We start from the raw sequence: 18,607 nt of genomic DNA, 5'->3' as shown, positions 1-18,607 counted from the left end.
CTTTGCCGCCATGAAGAACAGGCTTTACACGTGGCGTCCATGTTTTGACCAAGATCAGGAGCACCCAGACGTGGACCATTCACTGTCGTTCAACCCACTTTGATATCGGGGCTGGAAGATGGACACCCAGCGCCCGGTTCGTCACTGACCTCGATCCGTGGCATGACATCAGGATCGACTGACCCAGCGAGGTCAAGTGAACTCTCTAGTTCTGAAGTCAGACTGGACAGCTTCCTACTCCCCCCCTGGGGACCCTACGTGCTCCTACCCGCCCATGCATGAGCCTGCGTCAGGGGCTCAGGCATTTCGGTGGACTCGACGTCTGTTTAGGCTGCGACTAGGCAACATTGTGCACAGGAGCACAATGCACAAAGTTCCTTTCAGAGAACCGCGAGCACGAGGGTACCGTGAGGTCAGAGGCATGCAGGATCCAGAGACTTGCAGCACACGATCACGACCCGATCGTGAGGGCAAGCCCAGATGTCTGGCACCTGAAGCAATGCCGGGTGTCACACAACTTCCATCACGGGTCTGCGGCTGTGAAGCTACCGGGGTCCAACTGCGTCTCCTGGGGTCCGATTCGCCATGAGCGTTACGGCGACCGCCGGTCCACTTGGCCTATCTGGTCATCCAAGTTCCTTTGTGGTTCCTGTGAACGAAATCTTGTTGCATGTCTTGTGCTTCCCTTCGACGGTCGTCCCGGCTCCACCGTCCTTTGAACTTATTCTCTCCACTATCAATGACAGCCTGGGTGACAGGTCTCCCCCCTTCTCCTACCCACTCCTCCCCGAACCGCGCCAATCGTCGGCGGAAATCTCATTTGCTTCAGTAACTGCCTTGCTCCGGCGTGGCCATTGACCGCACGGCATTTACTTGACTCACGGGGAGTGTGGAGGGTAATCCGGACCACACCCGTTGCAGGTCATATCATTCGTCCGTGGACACGCATTTGTCCGTGGAAGAATCTGGGTGAAAATGTCTGTAGGTACATGACCTTTCTCAATCACGCCCTGCCACAGTACCTGCCTGTTTCGCCTTTCACGCAACGTATAAAGATCCGGTATGTGGTCTGGGAGCTTTGTCTATTCTGCTCTCAGGACATCTCAAGCATCTTCCGTGAGAACAGACAAGCCAGACAGCCATGATGAGAATCGCGATTGCCGGAGCCGGCGGGCTAGGTTACGTACTTGCCCAACAGATATCTCAAGGAGCTCATGCCCTGTTGGTGCTATCCACTCGGGTAAGTGTCAGAACGCCACCAACTCCCAAAGGCTGACTCTGACGGGCCCATAGGAGCATCCAGAGTATCAAGAGAACCTGGGAGTCCAGGTGGCCGTGGTGGACTACAGCGACGTCGAGAACCTACGATACACCCTTCAGGGGGTCGACCTGCTTATTTCCACTATCGGAGGCAACGAGCAGCTCAATTTGATTGACGGAGCTCGTCGAGCTCGCGTCCGCACTTTCGTTCCATCCGAGTTTGAAGGAGACCTCGCTCATCGTCCGGACGGTAACGACACCCTCGACCGAGGAACCAGTAATGTCTTGGATCTCCTTCGCCGTTGGGCCCAGTCCAAGACGCACAAGATGCAATACACCGTCTTCTCCTGTGGCGTCTTCATGGAACGCTTTGCCTACGGCGGCCTGGCCAGCTTCAATATCGGCCACTCCCAGCCTGGTGGCACTCCGGCCCAAGGTGACTATCTTGTCGATATCGGCTTGGCTTCTGCCGAGATTGTCGACACCAATGCATCGGGGCGCTCTGCACATGTCTCTATGACCTCGGTCTATGATCTGGCCCGGTTCATGGCAGCTGCTATCGAGCTTGGTCTTTCCAACTGGCCACAGGAATACCGGATGCGGGGAGATAACCTTACTCCCCGCGAGATCGTCCAGGCCTGCAAAGACGTCCGGCGAGGTACTTCATACCCTTTCATAGAAACTATTCACTTCGTCTTTTAACATTGTACCTAACTTCATCTAGTGCCATTCACCCTCGTCTCCCACCCTTACGGCAACATTGAGTCGCACCTGAACTACTACGAGCAGGCTGGCGACTACGCCCGATGGATGTACTTCCAGAGACTGCAGGCCACAGCTCAAGGGCGGTACAACATGCGCGACACCAACCTCAACACGGCGGTGAACCGCAGCAGCGCTGTCAATGTGCAACCCTTGACGTTCCGGCGATGGCTCGAGCAGAACTGGGGGCCGGCAGAGGAGTAGAAATTGTGCCCCGGACATGTCTAATACCGCCGAGCTGAGGGGCTTTCTTAAGGCTGATTTTCGGCCTCGCGAATCCTTCCTTCTCTTTCTTGTCTGTTGTTTTTATCAAACTTTTCCAGATTTGGAAAGCAAACCCGGTCCTGACCGCTTCGTTCAGACTTGTTCTGCCTTTTCCAAGTGGCTTCACTTTGTCAAATCGCTCTCTCGGTGGTAGTTGTTGTCTATTTTGGCACCTCGGTGTCAACCCCCAGCTCTTCCCCAGTCAACTCTCCTCTCTAGAATCCAGAACCGCAAGGTCGGTGTTGCCGTATCCACAAAACATATCTTGGCAGACAATTGATGTTTCTGAAAACCCAATGAACTTCCTATTCGGGTCGCTACACGGCGCTTTCGCCCCCAATGATAATCGTGCTAGGATTGAGGCTGTGCCTGGCTGGTCCGCCAAACATTAAACGCTACGCGCGGAAAACGCCCAATTGACCTATGAAATCCTGGCTGTATCTCCAGGGCTCCGGATGACATGTCACAGATGCATGTACCCTTGACCAAAGTGACATTGTGGATGTCTGCAAGGGGTCGTGTATCGGTCATTTAAATCCTTCTGCTGCCAGGGATCCGAGTAAGCTTCGAGTCGGGCTCTTAGTCATGCAGTGGCTCAGGGCGTTGTACAGCAAACACATCTGTCTGTCTCTGAGGATCGTCACGTTCTTGAATAGCTGTGAGCATCATTTGCGTGAACATAGTATATGCCTTGCGACCGTCGAGGTCTACAAACCTTGCTGTCCTCTCCTCCCCCGGCTCTAATGGATCGTTCTGTTGAACCCCCAATCTCAAACTCTGCCCGTATACGCTTCCCGCGGCGTGTTCAAGATGGCATGATACCTGACCAGAAATGCATTCGCCAGATCATGTTGAATCCCCCACTGTTTCGCCTCATCCAACTCTTGGTTGAAAAGCCATGAATGTAGTGCGTGGTTCCGGGCGATCTGCATGACTTCGTCGTAAAGTAAATAGATGACCCAACGCCTGTTTCCGTTACATGCTCATGATGAATGACCTGAGTGTTGCCCCTGTGTATGTTGAAGATAGCGTCCCTCGTTCAGTGTCGAGATTTCCCGTTTCTCGTGTTTGCCACACCCTTTCAAGTGGCAAGAAAGGGACACAAATGCTTTCTCGTTTCAATCCGTATTTGTTTCCACATATCATTTTGTTGTTGGTGTTCCCCCCTCCTCCTTTGCAGCCACTGCAGCAGCTGTGCGCACTCTTATCCAAATTCCCACCCCGATCTCACTGCCACGCCCGTACCCTCGCCGCTCCTCCTACACACACTCCGGTCTCTACTCCTCGTCGCCATCGAGATACTGTTCGCCGTATTCGTCGACGATCCACAGGCAAAACTTCTCCCACTCGACCCCCCACTGCTTGAGGCGCTGCGCCTTGGTGCCAGAGCCCAGGCTCGCCTCGCGGATGTCGCGCGACCACTCGTCGGCGGTCTGGTCCTCAAAGGCAGCCCAGCGGACGCTGTTCTCGGCCAGGGAGCCCAGCCCGGCGAGGCCGAGGTTCTCCCAGCCCTGCAGCGCCTGCCAGAAGTCGTGGGTCATGCCGGCGGCGTCCTGGCCCAGGATGGCCGGGTCGTCGTTGCTGACGGCGCAGGGGACGCCGCGGGCCAGCAGGGCGGGGAGCGGGTGGGACAGGATGCTGCCGCAGAGGCGCAGGACCTCGTTGCTGATGGGGCACGACTCGACGAGGATGCGCCTGTCGCGGACGAGGTCGACGAGCAGGGGGTGCTTGTAGAGGCTGAAGCCGTGGCCGATGCGGCGGGTGCCGAGGAGGACGGCGTCGAAGAGGTTGGAGTCGGTGGCGTCGCCGTCGCCGAGGCACTCGCCCGCGTGGAAGAAGAAGGGCAGCTCGACCCCTTCGGCGGCGCACTGCTTGCGGAACCAGAAGAGCTCCGGGAGGAGGTCGCGCAGGGGCCGGCCCAGGTCCTCCTGCCCGACGAGGTCGTAGCCGGCCACGGCCTCGGGGAACTCCATCTTGATGGTGATGCAGTGGTCCATGTCCTCGACGATGGCGCGCGTGTCGAGCCGGCGGATGGCGGTCCAGATGAGCCGCGCGCCCCAGAAGCCCGGGTGCTCGGCCTTGAACTTGGCGACCTCCTCCTGGAAGGCGATGACCATGTGGCGGTGGTCGGGCTCGGGCTTCTCCACCCCGGCGCGGCAGTAGTTGAGGGCCCAGGTGAAGCGGACCTCGGCCCAGCTGACGCCGTCGTCGTGCAGGTCGGCCATGAGGCGCTGCAGGAAGGCGCGCCAGATGGGCTCGTAGTGGATGATGGTCCCCAGGCAGAGGAAGCAGTTCATGAACTTGCGCCAGATGTGGTCGACGCCGTGGTGCTGCTCGACCGAGTCGGTCTGGGAGATGGTCACGCGCGTCTTGAGCCAGGCGAGGAAGCCCTTGCGCCCGCCGCCGCCGCCGCCCTCACCGCCTTCCTCGGGGAACTCGTCAGCCATCTTGGTGAGGAGGAGGGGCGTGCCGGGGACGTAGTCGGGCGTCCAGATGCTGGGGCAGTCGTCGACGTGGTCGCGCTCGCGGAAGCAGAACTGCACGACGCCCCGCCGGCGGGCCTCGCCGTCGGCGAAGTGCGCGTCGGGCGAGAGGATGTGCATGCCCGGCGTCGAGAGCAGCACGTCGAAGAGGTAGTCGAACTGGACCATGGCGTCGCAGTGGGCGTGGAGCAGGGCGCCCTTGGGCATGCGGCGCACGATGCGCCAGAGGCGGGTGCGCTCCATGAGGCCCTTGGCGTGGGTGAACATCATGCCCGGGTGCAGGCAGGCGCCGGTGGTGCCGGCCGTGCTGGCGAGGGCCTCCTCGAGCGAGGGGTTCCAGATGGCGCGCTTCTCCTCGTCGCGGATGCGGGCGACGACGGCGCAGGCCTTGCGGGCGATGGGGGAGAGGGCCTTTCTGAAGTTGGCATCTTGTCGCGGGAGGTGGTGGTCCTGTTAGTCTGGTGTCTATGCATGAGGGGGGGGGTGGTGGAGAAGCTTGTCTTATGGAGGTCCTCACTCACCGCTGCGTTGCTTCTTCTCCTCGGCGATGAGGGCGTCTCGGCCTTGGAGGTATTTGGTGATGACGGGGTCGGCGGCGTCGGGGAGGTCCTGAGACAGCTCCTGCCAGTCCTCTTCTGTGACGGGCATATTGGAGGTTATCTGGTGCCCGATGTGCCGCAGCCTATTGAGTATGGTAAGTAATATATGGTCAGGGAGAATACGACTGGCAGTCTCTGATGCATATGTCGGTGTCCAGAGATTGCAAAGAAATCAAAAGAGACAAGTTGTGCCGTTTCTGCCTGGTTGATTGATTGACTGAACCAAATGCCTTGAATGGGGGGCTTCGAGTCAACTGGAGCGGAGCAGAACCCTTGCCGAATCAGGCAGTTCAGCGTCCGAGCTGGGCGGCACCATTCGCTGGCTCCGGCGGACGGCGCGGGGAACGGGTGGGGGCGAGGGAAGCTTAAACCCACTGTAAATTGATAAGCTGACCGGCACTTTTTACACGTACAACCCTTATTAACTGACGAGAGGGGAGGAGATCCTTGCCTGGTAGGGATCAGCTACAGTGTTCAAAGGTGTGGAATCGCACTTTATGCTCCAGATGCTAAGAAAGGGATGCTTAGAAAGGCAGAGTATTCTTTTTTTTTTTCATGTTTGCCTTTGCTAAAGTTGTTGATGCTTGCATCGCAGCCCTGATGAAAGAAGACGGAACGAAGAACACCATCCAACTAATCTAACTAGTTAGGTCGTAGACTATCTATAAACATCATAGATTCATTCTCATTCCATCTTCTCACTCTCACTCTCACTCGCCCACTCCCTCACTTGCTCACGCCGCGCTCCTGGCAGTACTTCTCCACCTCCTTGGCCAGCGTCTCCTTCTGCCGCGCCGCGTGCTCCAGGATGCCCGCCACCTTGTCCCCGAGGTCCGGCTCGCCCATGGCCCGGTGCACGTTGACCATCTCGGCCAGCACCGCCGACAGCTGGTTCGGCAGCCACGTCACGATGGGGCTGCCGCCCGTCGCCGTCGGGTGCGACGTCATCTTGAGGATGTACTCCTTGCCGAAGCACCAGTGCCGCCACCGGAAGTCGCGCACCTGGTCGATGATCTGGATCCACAGCGCGCGCGACTCCTTCAGCAGCTGCCTCTCTGCCTCGTCGCCCGGCGCCGACGCCGACAGCGCGTGCCGCCCGAGCCCCAGCGCGTAGGCCTTGGCGTCGACGGCCAGCGACTCGTCGCGCACGTGCACGAGGAACTCGCGGTGGTTGCTGGGCCGGTACTTGCGGAAGTCCTTGAGGATCTCGGTCAGCGGCGTGTCGGGCATGGGCACCTGCAGGAAGTTGTCCATCATGGGGATCATCGAGTCGTTGGCGCCCGACTCGCCGCGGAACTGCTGCGGCTCGTCGCCGTACAGGCCCTCGTAGACCACCCCGCGGGGGAACATGCTCTGCGAGGTGATGCCGAAGATGAAGGTGCGGAAGCTGTGGTACCCGCGCGGCTTGGACTTCATCCACATGGTCTCCATGGTGGCGTTGATGCCCTGCAGCGACGACAGGATGCCCGCGAGCCCGGCGTTGAAGGCCCGGCGCTTGTCGGCGCCCGCGAGGCCTCCTCCTCCTGCCTTGTTGTTGTTGTTGGCGGCCGCCTCGAGGCAGGCGCAGGTCCCCGCGACGAGGGGCCCGGAGTTCTTGACCATGTCGACGTGCACCAGCACGAAGCCGGCCTCGGACGACGTGGGGTCCAGGCCGAGCTCAAAGGCCCGGATGAGGCGGAGGTTGTCGTACTGCAGGCCCTGGGAGGGGTCCTCGAGGCGGTAGTTGTACAGCGCGTAGCTGCCGGCGTACTCCATGAAGGGGAGGAAGCCGGTCCTGGATGATTGGGAAGCAAAGAGATGAGTCTGTGGCTACTAACATGGGGAAGGGGAAGGGAAGAAAGGGGGGAGAAGAAAGGGTGATGGTGGTGATGACTATTTGACCTATCCTCTTGAGTGTCGTGACCACAAACTGCCTACGGCTTTAGGTAGGCACGCTAACCCTCTCGCTTTGAGTGATCTGTTGTATGACTGGACAACAGACTGGGACTGCGGTCACGACACTCAAGGGATAGTCATACTTTGTATAGGACAGGCCATTACCTTTGAAAGTATAGGGTAAGGGAGGCCAAGACGAGGAGACGAAGAGACGAAGAGATGAAGAGACGAAGAGACGAAAAAAAAAAAGGGACTTACAGCTCGGCACAGCGGGCAATGGGACGGGAGATGTTGCGAGGCAGGGTCTGGCGGCCCAGGCCGTAGTCCTCGCCGCGCAGGAACCGCAGGTGGCACGGCTCGAGCAGGTAGGCCGACGCCAGGAAGGAGTAGTCGCGGTAGAGGGCGTTCATCAGCGGCAGGTTGTCCTTGTAGAGGTCCATGGCGTCGGTGAGGTCGGGCAGCTCCCTGGCCAGGGCGTCCCCGAGCTCGCCCGCGGCCAGGAGGCCCGGCTCGCCGTCGAGCCTCTTGATGGGCATGCGCGTGAGGAGGGACTCGAGGGCCCGGAACTCCGCCGGCAGCTCGACGATGGGGTCCGCCCGCGGCAGGAAGCCCCTGGTCTTGGAGACCATGAAGGCGGGCAGGGACGTGTCGTCCGGGCGGGCGTCGTCCAGCACCTCAAAGGTGGGACGGTCACCAAGAGAACCCATTATGTGTGTGTAAGTGTAAGGGGCAAGGACGTGTTTACCAAGAGGCAAGGCAAAGAAAATACGTGTTGTGGGCCAAGGGCGCTGATAAGGGGAACAGGCTTGGGCAGTTGGATTCAGTCTTGAGTTTTCTCATTTTTGGTCGGGACGCGAGCGTCGTTAATATACATCGTGGCCGGAACGATTCCGGCCACAGGACCCAGCGAGAAAACCCTCCCCCTATCTCACTAAACTGCGTTGGTCTTGCGCGAAAGAGGGGAAATTCCAGGGATGATGTGTATCTCGCACCCGACTGGTGAAGGCCAAGGGACCCAAAACGATCGATATCTCCGCGATGCTCAACCACAACGCCGAGCGGTTCACGGCGTCGCCTATCGCGTGTCACTAACACCGCCAGTCAGCTGGGTTGGCCCCGGTTCGGACAACACAAGAGAGCCATGTTCACTTGAAAGGATCGAATATGGGCGAAGGACCGCTCCTCACAGCCCCGAACCGGCGTTCTGATCTCGGTAGTCGTCTGAGCCGACCGGAGACGGTGGTGGCGATGACTTATTGGGGTGATTTCACTCGCGCTTGGGTGGCACCCGTGACGGTGTTGTGGTGGTTTTGGCATTGAGTAATGGATTCCTGGGCCCCGCTTTTTCTGCGTCCGGTCGAAACCGATGGAGGGCATGGCCGGAATTGTGCCGGCCTCTGGGTCGGCCCCGGCGCCGGGTCACGTGACAATACTCGTGACCGGAACCCGGAGCTCATGGGCCAGGCCTTCTGTCCACTTGGACAAGCGACGGCCACAAAGGGGAAGAGAAGCAGGATTGGCAGGAGGTCCGAGGAGCAGACAAACAGATGCACTGGTCGCCCTTGCGCAGGGTTTCGGACTGTACATCGCTGTTGGCACTGACAAACGTGACTGGTGCGACCCGTTAGCGACTGAAGAGACTGTGGAAAAGACAACCGCAGTGTGCGCTCACAGCTTGAACAGCAACGGACGGGCTTGACAGCGGCTGACATATTTCTCTCTCGAATCTGATGTTTAGTAGTGATATCTGATGTCTGACGCTTCCTATTCCAAGGTTCCTCGGTCGTTCGAGCTGTCAAAAGACGTTGCAGGCCTAAAATGGTGCGCTACATTGTGTTCCGATGCATCTACGGCTCTTGAGTAATATCGTGAATACTTTGAGATATAAAGTTCAATGGGTGGATGTCAGAGGCATAATTCATCGATCGGTTTCTCTGCTTCCCATCAAGTGTAACATAAGCGTGTTATAACGAGGTTGAATCCGAGCTTACTGACTTGCTGGTGGACTAGTTTCGGCATGCACTGAAAGTCTGATGGCCGCACATAATGACCCGTCAGGTCGGCGAAGGAAAGGGGCACCGCCCGAGGTTGGTGACCAAAAGCTAAATGAATATGGGTCCAGGAGCACGTTGTTGCCGATGACAAGGTTTGGCGATGGTTAGTGGTCCTCATCAATTGACATTTGTGGGATCGTCATAGGTATCGTGAATGAGCAAGTATTTGCGCTACTGGGTTTGAATGACGCCCCTCGTAATGTGTGGTTCCCGACGAAGCCGCTGAGCCTTTTTTTGTGCTGCTTATCGAGATGACCCGGGAGTGCGGGAATTCGGGTTCAATGCTGGCTGCGGAGATGTTGTGGCGAGCTTTTTAGTCGCCGAGTTGGCCATTTGCGGCCATTCTTGGTCACCAGGTTCTTGTTCCCACGAGACTTGGATGTGAGACTGGGTATTGTCTTGGAGTGCAACGTTATTATTGATAGGAGACAGAGAATGGACGGCAATGTCCAAACCAAAGACATGGATGATGGAAGCTCTGGCGACGCAGCGGAGGATTGGAGGCAGTGAAGAGCAGCGCCATCGCAGATTCAGGCACCGGTTTTGGGGCAACACATTGCTGACTCTTGCGCTGTGGATGCTCAGCTTTTGGAGATGAAGCCCTTCTAGGCTGGGTTGTTGGAGCACGGCATCAAAAGGAAGTTGCGAAGCAGGGGGGCCGTCCTTGGTCTAGCCCATTTCGGGTGGACCTGACACAGGGAGAGGACTCGCTGTGATTGGATGAGAGGCCCTGCACGGATCAGTTTCTGGCATGTGCCCGTGGAGATCTCCTGGCCTGAGGCAGCGGCCAATAAGACCAACCCCAAGAAAAATCAAACCCGCAGCACGGCCCTTCGCTTGTGAGGGAGCAGCGCGCGCGGTGAAGACTGAACACATACTCCAGCCCAGCATTGTGAGCGAATCTGCCATTCTCCTAGGTTGTCACGCCTGGCCGCCTCTTCGCCATGGCCGCACTCGTCGCAAGACCACGGCCCCAAACTTTTACCAGAATGCCTCCCACTCCCAATCACAATAAAATGGAATCCCCCCCTTCGCCTTTCCATCCCATCCTCCCTTCCTGCCATCCTCCCCATCATCCCCATCATCCCCATCATCCGCCAGCCATCACCACCACCATCACCACTTTTGCTTCCCACGCCCGGCTACTGCCGCATCACCACCGCCCCAGGTAGCGCACTCGCAAATACAAATAGACACAGGCTGGCGTGTGTCCACCCGACTCCCACTGGATCTCCAAAACGCACCCACGCACCACCCGTCCTCACCACCACCTAGCCCGATCATCCTGAGTCGGACTTGTCTCTTCCACTGCCGCTCGATTTTCAACCCGTCGCCCTTCACGCACGCTGCCGGGCCAAGTGGATCATTGGTCACCCCCTTCGTGCAAAAGAACAATAGTCAGCCAGATCTCCAAAAAACAAGGGCACCGTCAGACATTAAATGGTAGCCAAGAACAGCGACTCGTGATTACAAAGGAGACCAAATTCCACCGCAGCCGTCGATTTTCTCCAAACCTCTTCTATTATTATCACCGAGCTCCTGCAACACAAAACACCAGCCCTCTGCGCCCTCCCGTTTGACGAAGCCACCGAACTGCACATTTTCGCACCCGACCATCTACACGATGGCTCCCTCCAGCAAGAATGCCGGTCCCAAGGACCGCCGCAAGTCGGACAAGCAGGACAGAGTAGACAAAATCGAAGACAGCTCATCGCAGTCATCACTCGTCGTCACGCTCAAGGTGCCTGCCAAGAGGCTCAAGGCACTGTTTGAGTCGACGCCCGATCCCTCTACCAAAGAGGAGTCGCCGGCTAAGGACTCGCCGGCCACCAGCGCAACGCTCCAGGCTACTGCACCCTCCAATGCCGACAATGCCTCCGACTCTACACCCAACACCCCGGCTGCAGGTGGCACGCCCGCCCCTTCATCAACAATGGGCCCTCCGGTTGAGGGTCCCAAGAAGAAGGGCGTCAAGCGATCGGCCGCCGGAGCCAACGGAAGCAGTGATCCTCTGGCTAAGGTTCGAGGCAAGCCTGGCCCCAAGAAGAAGCAACGACTGTAAGTCTTTCACCCCCCCCTGCTGCGCGCCACGCGTCCGACATTCCGAAACCATCTCAAACGCCTGCGACTAACACAAGCAACACAGTGACGACGGCACCATCGACCCCAATCGTTCGGGTGGCCTCGGTGCCTCCCACAAGCTCGGCCCCAAGGCCAACCAGGGTGCTATCAACGCCGGCCTCCGCGCCCTCGACCGCTCTGGCAAGCCTTGCCGTAAATGGGCCAAGGGCAACTTCACCCTCAAGAGCTTCACCGGTGTCATCTGGGAGATTCCCCGCTGGACTGCACCTCCCAAGCCCACCCCCGAGGAGCCAGCCGTTGAGGAGTCGGCTTCGGCCTCGGCTGAGGGCAGCAACAAAGAAAACAAGGAGAACGACCAAGTCAAGAGCGACCCCAGCAACAGCGGCGGTGATGTCGAGATGCAGAGTGCTCCTCCCAGCATCCCTGCAAGCTCTCCCGCACCTATTGCTATTCCTGCCGCCTCTTAGGGAGACAGCCATCACTGGCTGGGACTGATGTTGTATATCGACACGCATGTTGTCTTTTGTTATGAATATTTGGGATGGCGTTCGGATCGAGGGGGCTACTGTGCCGATGACAGGTGTCCGGCTACATGGGTATCGGAAAACGGAGTTGCGATTTGGGCGCGTAGAGGTTCGATTCTCTGCACTTGGTTGGCATAGCAGGCGTTACGGACGGCATCGCAGATTGTTAGATGCCTCTTGTGAGGGAGGGCATTCACGCTCCACTTTCATGGGTGTACTCTGCGAGATGAATTTTGTTTTGAAACATTGCTTTTGCGGCATGGCACAAAAGAAGAAAATAGAGCTTATTGCCAGTCTCAAGCTGGCATGTTTTGAGTGAGACTTTTCTTGTCAAAAAGTACATGACAATGATGAAGCTGGCTTCCCATACGCTCTCGAGCTCACATGCGAGGGTGGATCTTGTTGCCAGAGACGTCCACACTTGTCTTTGAATACTCACATAGTAGACACTAGCTCATCATGCGTGTTCTCATGAGGCAATCTACCACGATAATGGCAAAATGGTCAGGAAACCAAGGTGTTTCGAGAGTGTCCTCCCGGGTGGTTGGGGTTGGGATGTCGCCATCCATGATCCAGGGCTGGTTCGCCCAAACAGACGAGAGTGTTGGCTCAGGCGCAGGTGGTCACAGGGTCGCTGGGTGGGCGGCTTCAGCGGTCCACTCTCCCTAACTCTAATCGGTAGCCACCAAATGCAAACCCCCTAGGCTCCACTGAATGACGGCGGCTGTCCGTCTGTGTCGCTGCCCCATCTTCCCTTCCCAACCTTGACGGACGGCAACCTCAAGCCGCGACAACCTCCAAGAGCACAAGGCCGGACTCCCTCCTCTCTGTCTTCTCACCGGGCGAGCAGCAAAATCTCGCCAAGGAGCCCTCGACTGCCAGTGATTGTGGCTATTGACTACTGCACGTCCACCTCGACCTCCTATCAGTTGGCTAGATTATCGTCCATCGGATGGCATGTGAGCATCTATCTATGATATAACCAGGGCGACTTCGCAGAGGGCCCGAGAGCTCTGAACCGACATCCCCCCTCCCCCCCATCCCGCCTCCCCGATAGCTCGACGATAACGCACTCGACAATTCTAGACGCGAGAAATCAGTCCTGCAATCCGCCTTGCAACGTCCCGGGCAGCTCTCACTCTGCCCCGGGACTTGGATCAGGGCAACCTGTCATCCCGCTATCAGCCTCCCCCCAACCCCAAACCTAATCACCGAACCAGCCCCCAACACGACCCCTCACCATGGCGAATCCGCATCAACCCGGCTCGCCGAACATCCAGACAGACCCCAGTGCCCTCCCGTGGTTCAGCCGGGGTCGCTCATATGCCTTTGTCGCCTCGGGAGCCATCAGCTACGAAGCCCCGGGCCCCTTCTCCCACCTCCTCAACCCCGTCCAGGACGGTGCCGACGGCCAGGCCCACGACGCCTACACTGCGGACGCGCGGGACGGGGCAGAACAAAACGGCGGTCCCCCGACACCATGGATGATGAGGTATCCACAGCTGCCCTCCTACTCGAGGGCGTTTGAGCCTCTGATGCGCGGGCACCCTTCGGACGGCCTCTTTAGCATGACCGCCAACAACAACACGTTCTTCACGCCATCCTACCTGCAGGACTCGGCGTACGCACAGAAACTAGAGGAGGTCCATAAGAAGAGGCTATCGGCACAGAGGGACGCGCAGCAGGCTGGCGGGCTGGCGAGCAGCGGGAGCAGCCTCAGCCTGCACGGCAGCAAACTGGCGCCGGCCACGCACAGGGGCATGGCCTTCGAGGTCGTCGAGAAGCCGCCCCCGTTCGAGGAGCAGGAGGGCGTGGCGGCCCTGCCGACGAGGTGGAACCACTTTGACAAGCACCCGAGCCTCGAGGTGCTGTCCGACGGCCTGGAGATCAAGTACACCGGGAGCCGGAGCTCGAGCGACCGGGACCACGAGGCGTACGCCATCCGGGCGAACCACTACATGCCGCCGCAATGCGGTCTGTACTACTTTGAGGTTACAATATTGAAGAAGTCCAACGAGTATGGTTTTTTTTTTTTTGGGTCCTTTGTCCTTTTTGCTCACATCAATCAATCTACGTAAACACACAGTCATATACACAGGTTACTGACTGTCGCCGTCTGGTCTAGGACTACTATCGGTATCGGCTTCATGGACGGATCGGTCACACTGACACGAGCACCTGGATGGGAACCTAACTCGTGGGGCTACCACGGCGACGATGGTAATGTCTTCGCGTCGCAGAATGTAGGCAAGCACTACGGCCCGACGTTCACTGCCGGCGATGTCATCGGCTGCGGCGTCAACTTTAGGACTGGTACCGCCTTCTACACCAAGAATGGGCAGCATCTAGGTAAGGTTTTGATCACCAACGGGCAGGCACAACAAGTACCCTTATCAAGAGTCTAACGAAAAACTACTATCACAAGTAATAGATAGCATGCTGACTACTGTGTCTCTATTGTAGGTGTTGCTTTCCGCGATGTCAAGGGCTCGAGCTTGAAGCTCTTTCCCACCGTGGGTCTCAAAAAGTCTGGGGAGCATATCCGGGTCAATTTTGGCCAGACTCCCTTTGTGTTTGACATTGATCGTGTGATGAAGGCAAGTCAAGCCATTCTTTATATCATACTCATTCACATATCACTTTAGGCGTCACTTTACACATCACTTTGCACGTCACTTTGCACGTCACTCTGCACGTCACTCCATTCTTTGTATCCCACTCATTCACGCACCACTTCACGGTTGTACCATCTTCACACCTCATTCGTGATTATTCTCAACCATGGCTGCATCACGCAGGGGTGTCCCAGGCGTATTCAACGAGGTCATGAGCGAGGTTATGGTGTCTGGTGATATCGATGAAATGGCGGCCATGATGCGGTTCGCAAGCACACACGCACGCGAACAGCTCGTTGATATCGGTTCACATTGTTTCGCCAGAGGTGCTTTCAAAAACTACCTCCGCCACATACACCTTGAATCTCGTCAGCGTTTCCTTCAAGATGCAGCCATGTTCGCATTGCTCGAGTGGGGTCCAGTGTGCCGCACCGCATGTTCTTTCTTCTTGTTTCTTTCGCCGGCCAGTACTTGAGTACTAACTGTGATTATAGCTTGAGAGGAAAGTCATCGTCGAGAAGATCAAGGCAACAAGGTAAGCCCGCCTCCAGTTGAGGGAGATCTAGAAGTATCGGCTGACCCGAGCAGTACCGCAAGCCTCGCGCCACCTCTGAGCGAGACCGAGCTTGTCCAGCAATTGGTATGACTCTCGACATGGATGCTGTCATTTGGAGCCAGTGGCTGATACCATTCACAGGTTCTGCAATTCCTCCAGCATGATGGCTATGTAGAAACGGCTCGGGCTTTTGCCGAGGAGATCCAACAAGAGAAGCAGGCTCTGAGCCCGGACCAGGACGCCGAGATCAAGGGCATCAGCATCGCAGATGACGAGAATGCGAACAACAGACAACGTGAGCTTCCTATTTTGCCCACTCCATTCCGACAGGCGAACTAATAGACGTGTAGGCATCCGGAGAGCTATCCTGGAAGGAGACATTGACTGGGCTCTTCAATTGACCCAGAAGTTCTACCCCCGAGTCCTTGAGAACAATGAGCAAGTGCACTTCCGGCTCCGGTGTCGAAAGTTCATCGAGATGATCCGCCGGGAGGCCGAGCTCACCATGACGGGCAGCAAGGGTGTTGTTGGCTCCGCCGGTGTCAAGAGCAACGGCCACCATCACAACCTTGCCATGGATATTGACAGCGAGGAGCAAGAGCAAGGAGATGAGGACGAGGACGATGATGAGGACGATGACGACGACGCGGCTATGCACGGACAACAGCACGAGCAGAAGCACCAGAGCAGCGCGATGGAGCAGCAGATGGCGGCGCTCGAGTACGGACAGAAGCTGCACGCCGAGTTCGGGAGTGACCCGCGGCCGGAGGTTCGCAAGGCGCTGGACGAGATCTTCTCGCTCATGGCGTACGCCAACCCGCTGGGCCAGCAGGAGGTGGCGTACCTGCTGGACCGCAAGGGCCGCGCGACCGTGGCCGAGGATCTCAACTCGGCCATCCTGCAGTCGCTGGGCCTGTCGTCGCGGGCGGCGCTCGAGACGGTCATGGCGCAGACGACGGTGTTGCTCGAGGACCTGAGGCAGGACGGCGGCCCGGGCACGTTTGTCACGCTGCGGGACGTGCTGGGCCAGATTCCTGCTTCGCAGCCGTTTTGAGGCTGCTCTATGAGCTGCTTCCTAAGGTGTTTTATAGCTCTGGTCTTTTCTACTTTGTCCTCGGTCTGTTACATATCGTTTTGTTTCCTCATCATCATCGGCTGGTGTTCTGGCTATGGTCTTTGACGCTCTTCGAAAGCCCGTCTCTGCTAGCTGGGCAGGGGTGTGCCTTTTTTCACACCTCTTCCTGCCTTGGACTGGGGTAATACGTTGTTGGTTTCATTCAAGAGGTGTGGTTCTTGTCCCTTGTTGATTCGTGGTTCTGTTTTGCACAATCCCTTCCGACTGGATCGACCATTCACCGACAATGTCTGGCGTTATTGGTGCTAGCTTTCCCAACCCCCCTCGACCCGCACTGGACGCAATCTAGTCTTGAGTTGTCTTTCCTTTCCTTGTTCTCGTGTGTTTTCTGTGAGAGTTTCCCGGCACATCTCTTCTCCATCATTGAGCACGAAGATCGGCTTTTATCACTTGTCTTCCGCCGACGTATTCGCGGGGGAACAAGGAGCTGTCCATAGATCTGGAACGGCCGGACTACCCTAATTTGGAGGCAGAAGACGTTCATATTCCCACCCGCCGGGTCTCTCTGAAGGCTTGTCTATAAGTTTGTCAAGCAAAACGTCCAAATGTGGAAAATGGGGTGTTTACAAATGGGGTCTCTGGAGCGCAGTCTGATGATACATTGGGGGTTCTTTCTCTGTGGTGGTAACTCTTTCTGCGTTCTATACAAAGGGCGGTGGTGTTGCCGTCCGGATGGCTTGACTCAACTCGACCCGACTCGACTCAGCGCAGCGCAGCGCAGCGCAGCGGTACAGACAGAATAGCAAAAACAAAAAAATACATTTGTTAAGATAGGTTAGCCTTCAGGTCAGCGGGAATAGAACAAGATCATTTCAGTTCAAAAGACATGAGATGGCCATGGTTGTGTTCTTGATGTTTCATCTGTATTTTGTATGTGTTTTACAGTGGCTCTGATGCTCGAAGCATCAGGACCATGCCAGTCTGGGCGATCTTCCGGAGCCGAGATGCCCAGCTGGTTGCGTTTATGCTCATCTATGGCTTGCTATTCGTACATTCGGTGGTTCTCCTCTTGGGACATTATACACACGCTCGGGGAGGACTTGCTGCGTCTCAAGTCTGAACAGGGCCCCCCTCCCCCGGGGCCTTTCATATTATCTTTTTTGCATCTCTATGCTTTTTTCCCCTCCTTCTCTCCCCCAAAAAAACTCGCCCCCCTCCCCACCCTCTTCTTCAGAAAGTAAGTAAGCATCACGCGGACCGCCCCCAGCACGCCTCGTACACCCGCCGCCTGTGCTCCACCAGCGCGGGGAACTCCTCGGCCGCCTGCGCCAGCGAGCGGTCGGCCCAGGCGAGCTCGCCGCCCAGGAGGAGGTGCGTGTAGGCGAAGACGGAGGCGTCGAACAGGCCCGGCCCGCCCTGGCCGTCGCCGCCGAAGAAGAATGTTTCTTTTCGCTGTTGCTGTTGCTGCTCCTGCTGCTGCTCCTCGCTCGCGGTGCGACTGTTGGCGGACAACAGCTCCGCCAGGGCGGCAAAGGCCGCGCGCGCCTCGGCCAGCAGCCTGGCCGGGTCCTCGGCGTCGAGGGGGCTGCGGCCGCCCGACGCCGCGACGACGGCGCGGCGGACCTCGGCCTCGGCGGCGCGGCGCAGCTGGCGGGACAGGGAGGCGCGGACGGGCCGGGAGCGGGTGGACGGGTTGACGTAGAGGTCCTGCATGAGCGGGGTGTTGGCGGTGACGATGTACAGCGCGTGGAGGTAGGCCGGCCGGACGGCGGTCTCGAGCAGGGCCGCGTACAGGGCGGCTCGGGGGTCCTGGGCCGGCTGGTCTGCTGCTGCTGCTGCTGCTGTTGTGGGCGCGGCGGGCGCGTGGCTGGCGATGTAGGCTGGCAGGGCCGAGGCGGCGATGTACTTTGGCTGCTGCTGCTGCTGCTGCTGTGCGGAGGGAGAAGACTTGGGACCCGCGCCCGCCTCCGGCGCCGGGGCGACGAGCAGGAAGGGCAGGGCGCCCGAGGGGGAGGCGTGGTTGGTCGAGGGCACGGTGCGGTGCGGGACGCGGCGCGCGCGCAGGTAGGTCTGCCACTTCAGGCAGGAGGGGTTGAAGCTGGGCGCGCCGCGGCGGGCGGCGTCGTCGGTGGTGAAGACGAAGAGGGCCGGGCCCTCGTCGGGGGAGGGGGAGGAGCAGGAGGAGAAGAAGGACAGACTGGCGGCGGCGGGGAGGGCGTTGGCGGGGAGGGTCCGGAGCGGGAAGAGGTCGAAGAGGCGCTGGAGCGGGGCGGGCACGGGCGGGAGCATGGAGTAGCCCTTCCCTGCGGAGGAGGGGGGTGTCCGGGGCGGTGCCGAGGTCATTGTGTGTCGGTGTGTGTGTGTGTGTAAGAGGTGGTTTATCGGTAAAGCTGAGGTAGACTGGTAGGTAGCTAAGCTACCGGGGAGCTCTCTTGGTGTACTGCTGCCAGAGAGCTTG

General features: G+C 58.2%; 7 protein-coding genes across 7 annotated transcripts; 4 read left to right on the top strand and 3 right to left on the bottom strand.

The window, feature by feature from the left end:
- Positions 1-1,144: 1,144 nt before the first annotated feature.
- Positions 1,145-2,226, top strand: E0L32_000115 (uncharacterized protein; the record flags this gene model as incomplete). The annotated part of the gene is made up of 3 exons (XM_031134203.1): positions 1,145-1,240; positions 1,294-1,918; positions 1,985-2,226. 3 exons carry the CDS (start codon positions 1,145-1,147, stop codon positions 2,224-2,226), a joined length of 963 nt encoding a protein of 320 aa, XP_030997492.1.
- A 1,337-nt stretch (positions 2,227-3,563) lies between these two features.
- Positions 3,564-5,417, bottom strand: E0L32_000114 (uncharacterized protein; the record flags this gene model as incomplete). The annotated part of the gene is made up of 2 exons (XM_031134092.1): positions 3,564-5,197; positions 5,291-5,417. The coding sequence occupies 2 exons, from the start codon at positions 5,415-5,417 to the stop codon at positions 3,564-3,566; spliced, it is 1,761 nt and encodes a 586-aa protein (XP_030997491.1).
- Positions 5,418-6,094: 677 nt separating this feature from the next.
- Positions 6,095-7,950, bottom strand: E0L32_000113 (uncharacterized protein; the record flags this gene model as incomplete). Its single annotated transcript, XM_031133982.1, has 2 exons — positions 6,095-7,142; positions 7,502-7,950. The coding sequence occupies 2 exons, from the start codon at positions 7,948-7,950 to the stop codon at positions 6,095-6,097; spliced, it is 1,497 nt and encodes a 498-aa protein (XP_030997490.1).
- A 2,971-nt stretch (positions 7,951-10,921) lies between these two features.
- E0L32_000112 (uncharacterized protein) lies at positions 10,922-11,846 on the top strand (the record flags this gene model as incomplete). Its single annotated transcript, XM_031133872.1, has 2 exons — positions 10,922-11,355; positions 11,444-11,846. The coding sequence occupies 2 exons, from the start codon at positions 10,922-10,924 to the stop codon at positions 11,844-11,846; spliced, it is 837 nt and encodes a 278-aa protein (XP_030997489.1).
- A 1,298-nt stretch (positions 11,847-13,144) lies between these two features.
- E0L32_000111 (uncharacterized protein) lies at positions 13,145-14,548 on the top strand (the record flags this gene model as incomplete). The annotated part of the gene is made up of 3 exons (XM_031133761.1): positions 13,145-13,920; positions 13,990-14,252; positions 14,367-14,548. The coding sequence occupies 3 exons, from the start codon at positions 13,145-13,147 to the stop codon at positions 14,546-14,548; spliced, it is 1,221 nt and encodes a 406-aa protein (XP_030997488.1).
- A 136-nt stretch (positions 14,549-14,684) lies between these two features.
- Positions 14,685-16,128, top strand: E0L32_000110 (uncharacterized protein; the record flags this gene model as incomplete). Its single annotated transcript, XM_031133650.1, has 5 exons — positions 14,685-14,939; positions 15,013-15,053; positions 15,107-15,158; positions 15,216-15,369; positions 15,425-16,128. The coding sequence occupies 5 exons, from the start codon at positions 14,685-14,687 to the stop codon at positions 16,126-16,128; spliced, it is 1,206 nt and encodes a 401-aa protein (XP_030997487.1).
- A 1,269-nt stretch (positions 16,129-17,397) lies between these two features.
- E0L32_000109 (uncharacterized protein) lies at positions 17,398-18,492 on the bottom strand (the record flags this gene model as incomplete). Its single annotated transcript, XM_031133539.1, has 1 exon — positions 17,398-18,492. One exon carries the CDS (start codon positions 18,490-18,492, stop codon positions 17,398-17,400), a length of 1,095 nt encoding a protein of 364 aa, XP_030997486.1.
- Positions 18,493-18,607: the final 115 nt, after the last annotated feature.

This window comes from Thyridium curvatum (assembly GCF_004353045.1).
Source record: "Thyridium curvatum strain D216 chromosome Unknown NODE_1_length_1224711_cov_81.814160, whole genome shotgun sequence".
NCBI classification, from domain to species: Eukaryota; Fungi; Ascomycota; class Sordariomycetes; order Thyridiales; family Thyridiaceae; genus Thyridium; species Thyridium curvatum.
The sequence above is the reverse complement of the archived record's forward strand: the minus strand, read 5'-3'. Positions and strand labels throughout refer to the sequence as shown.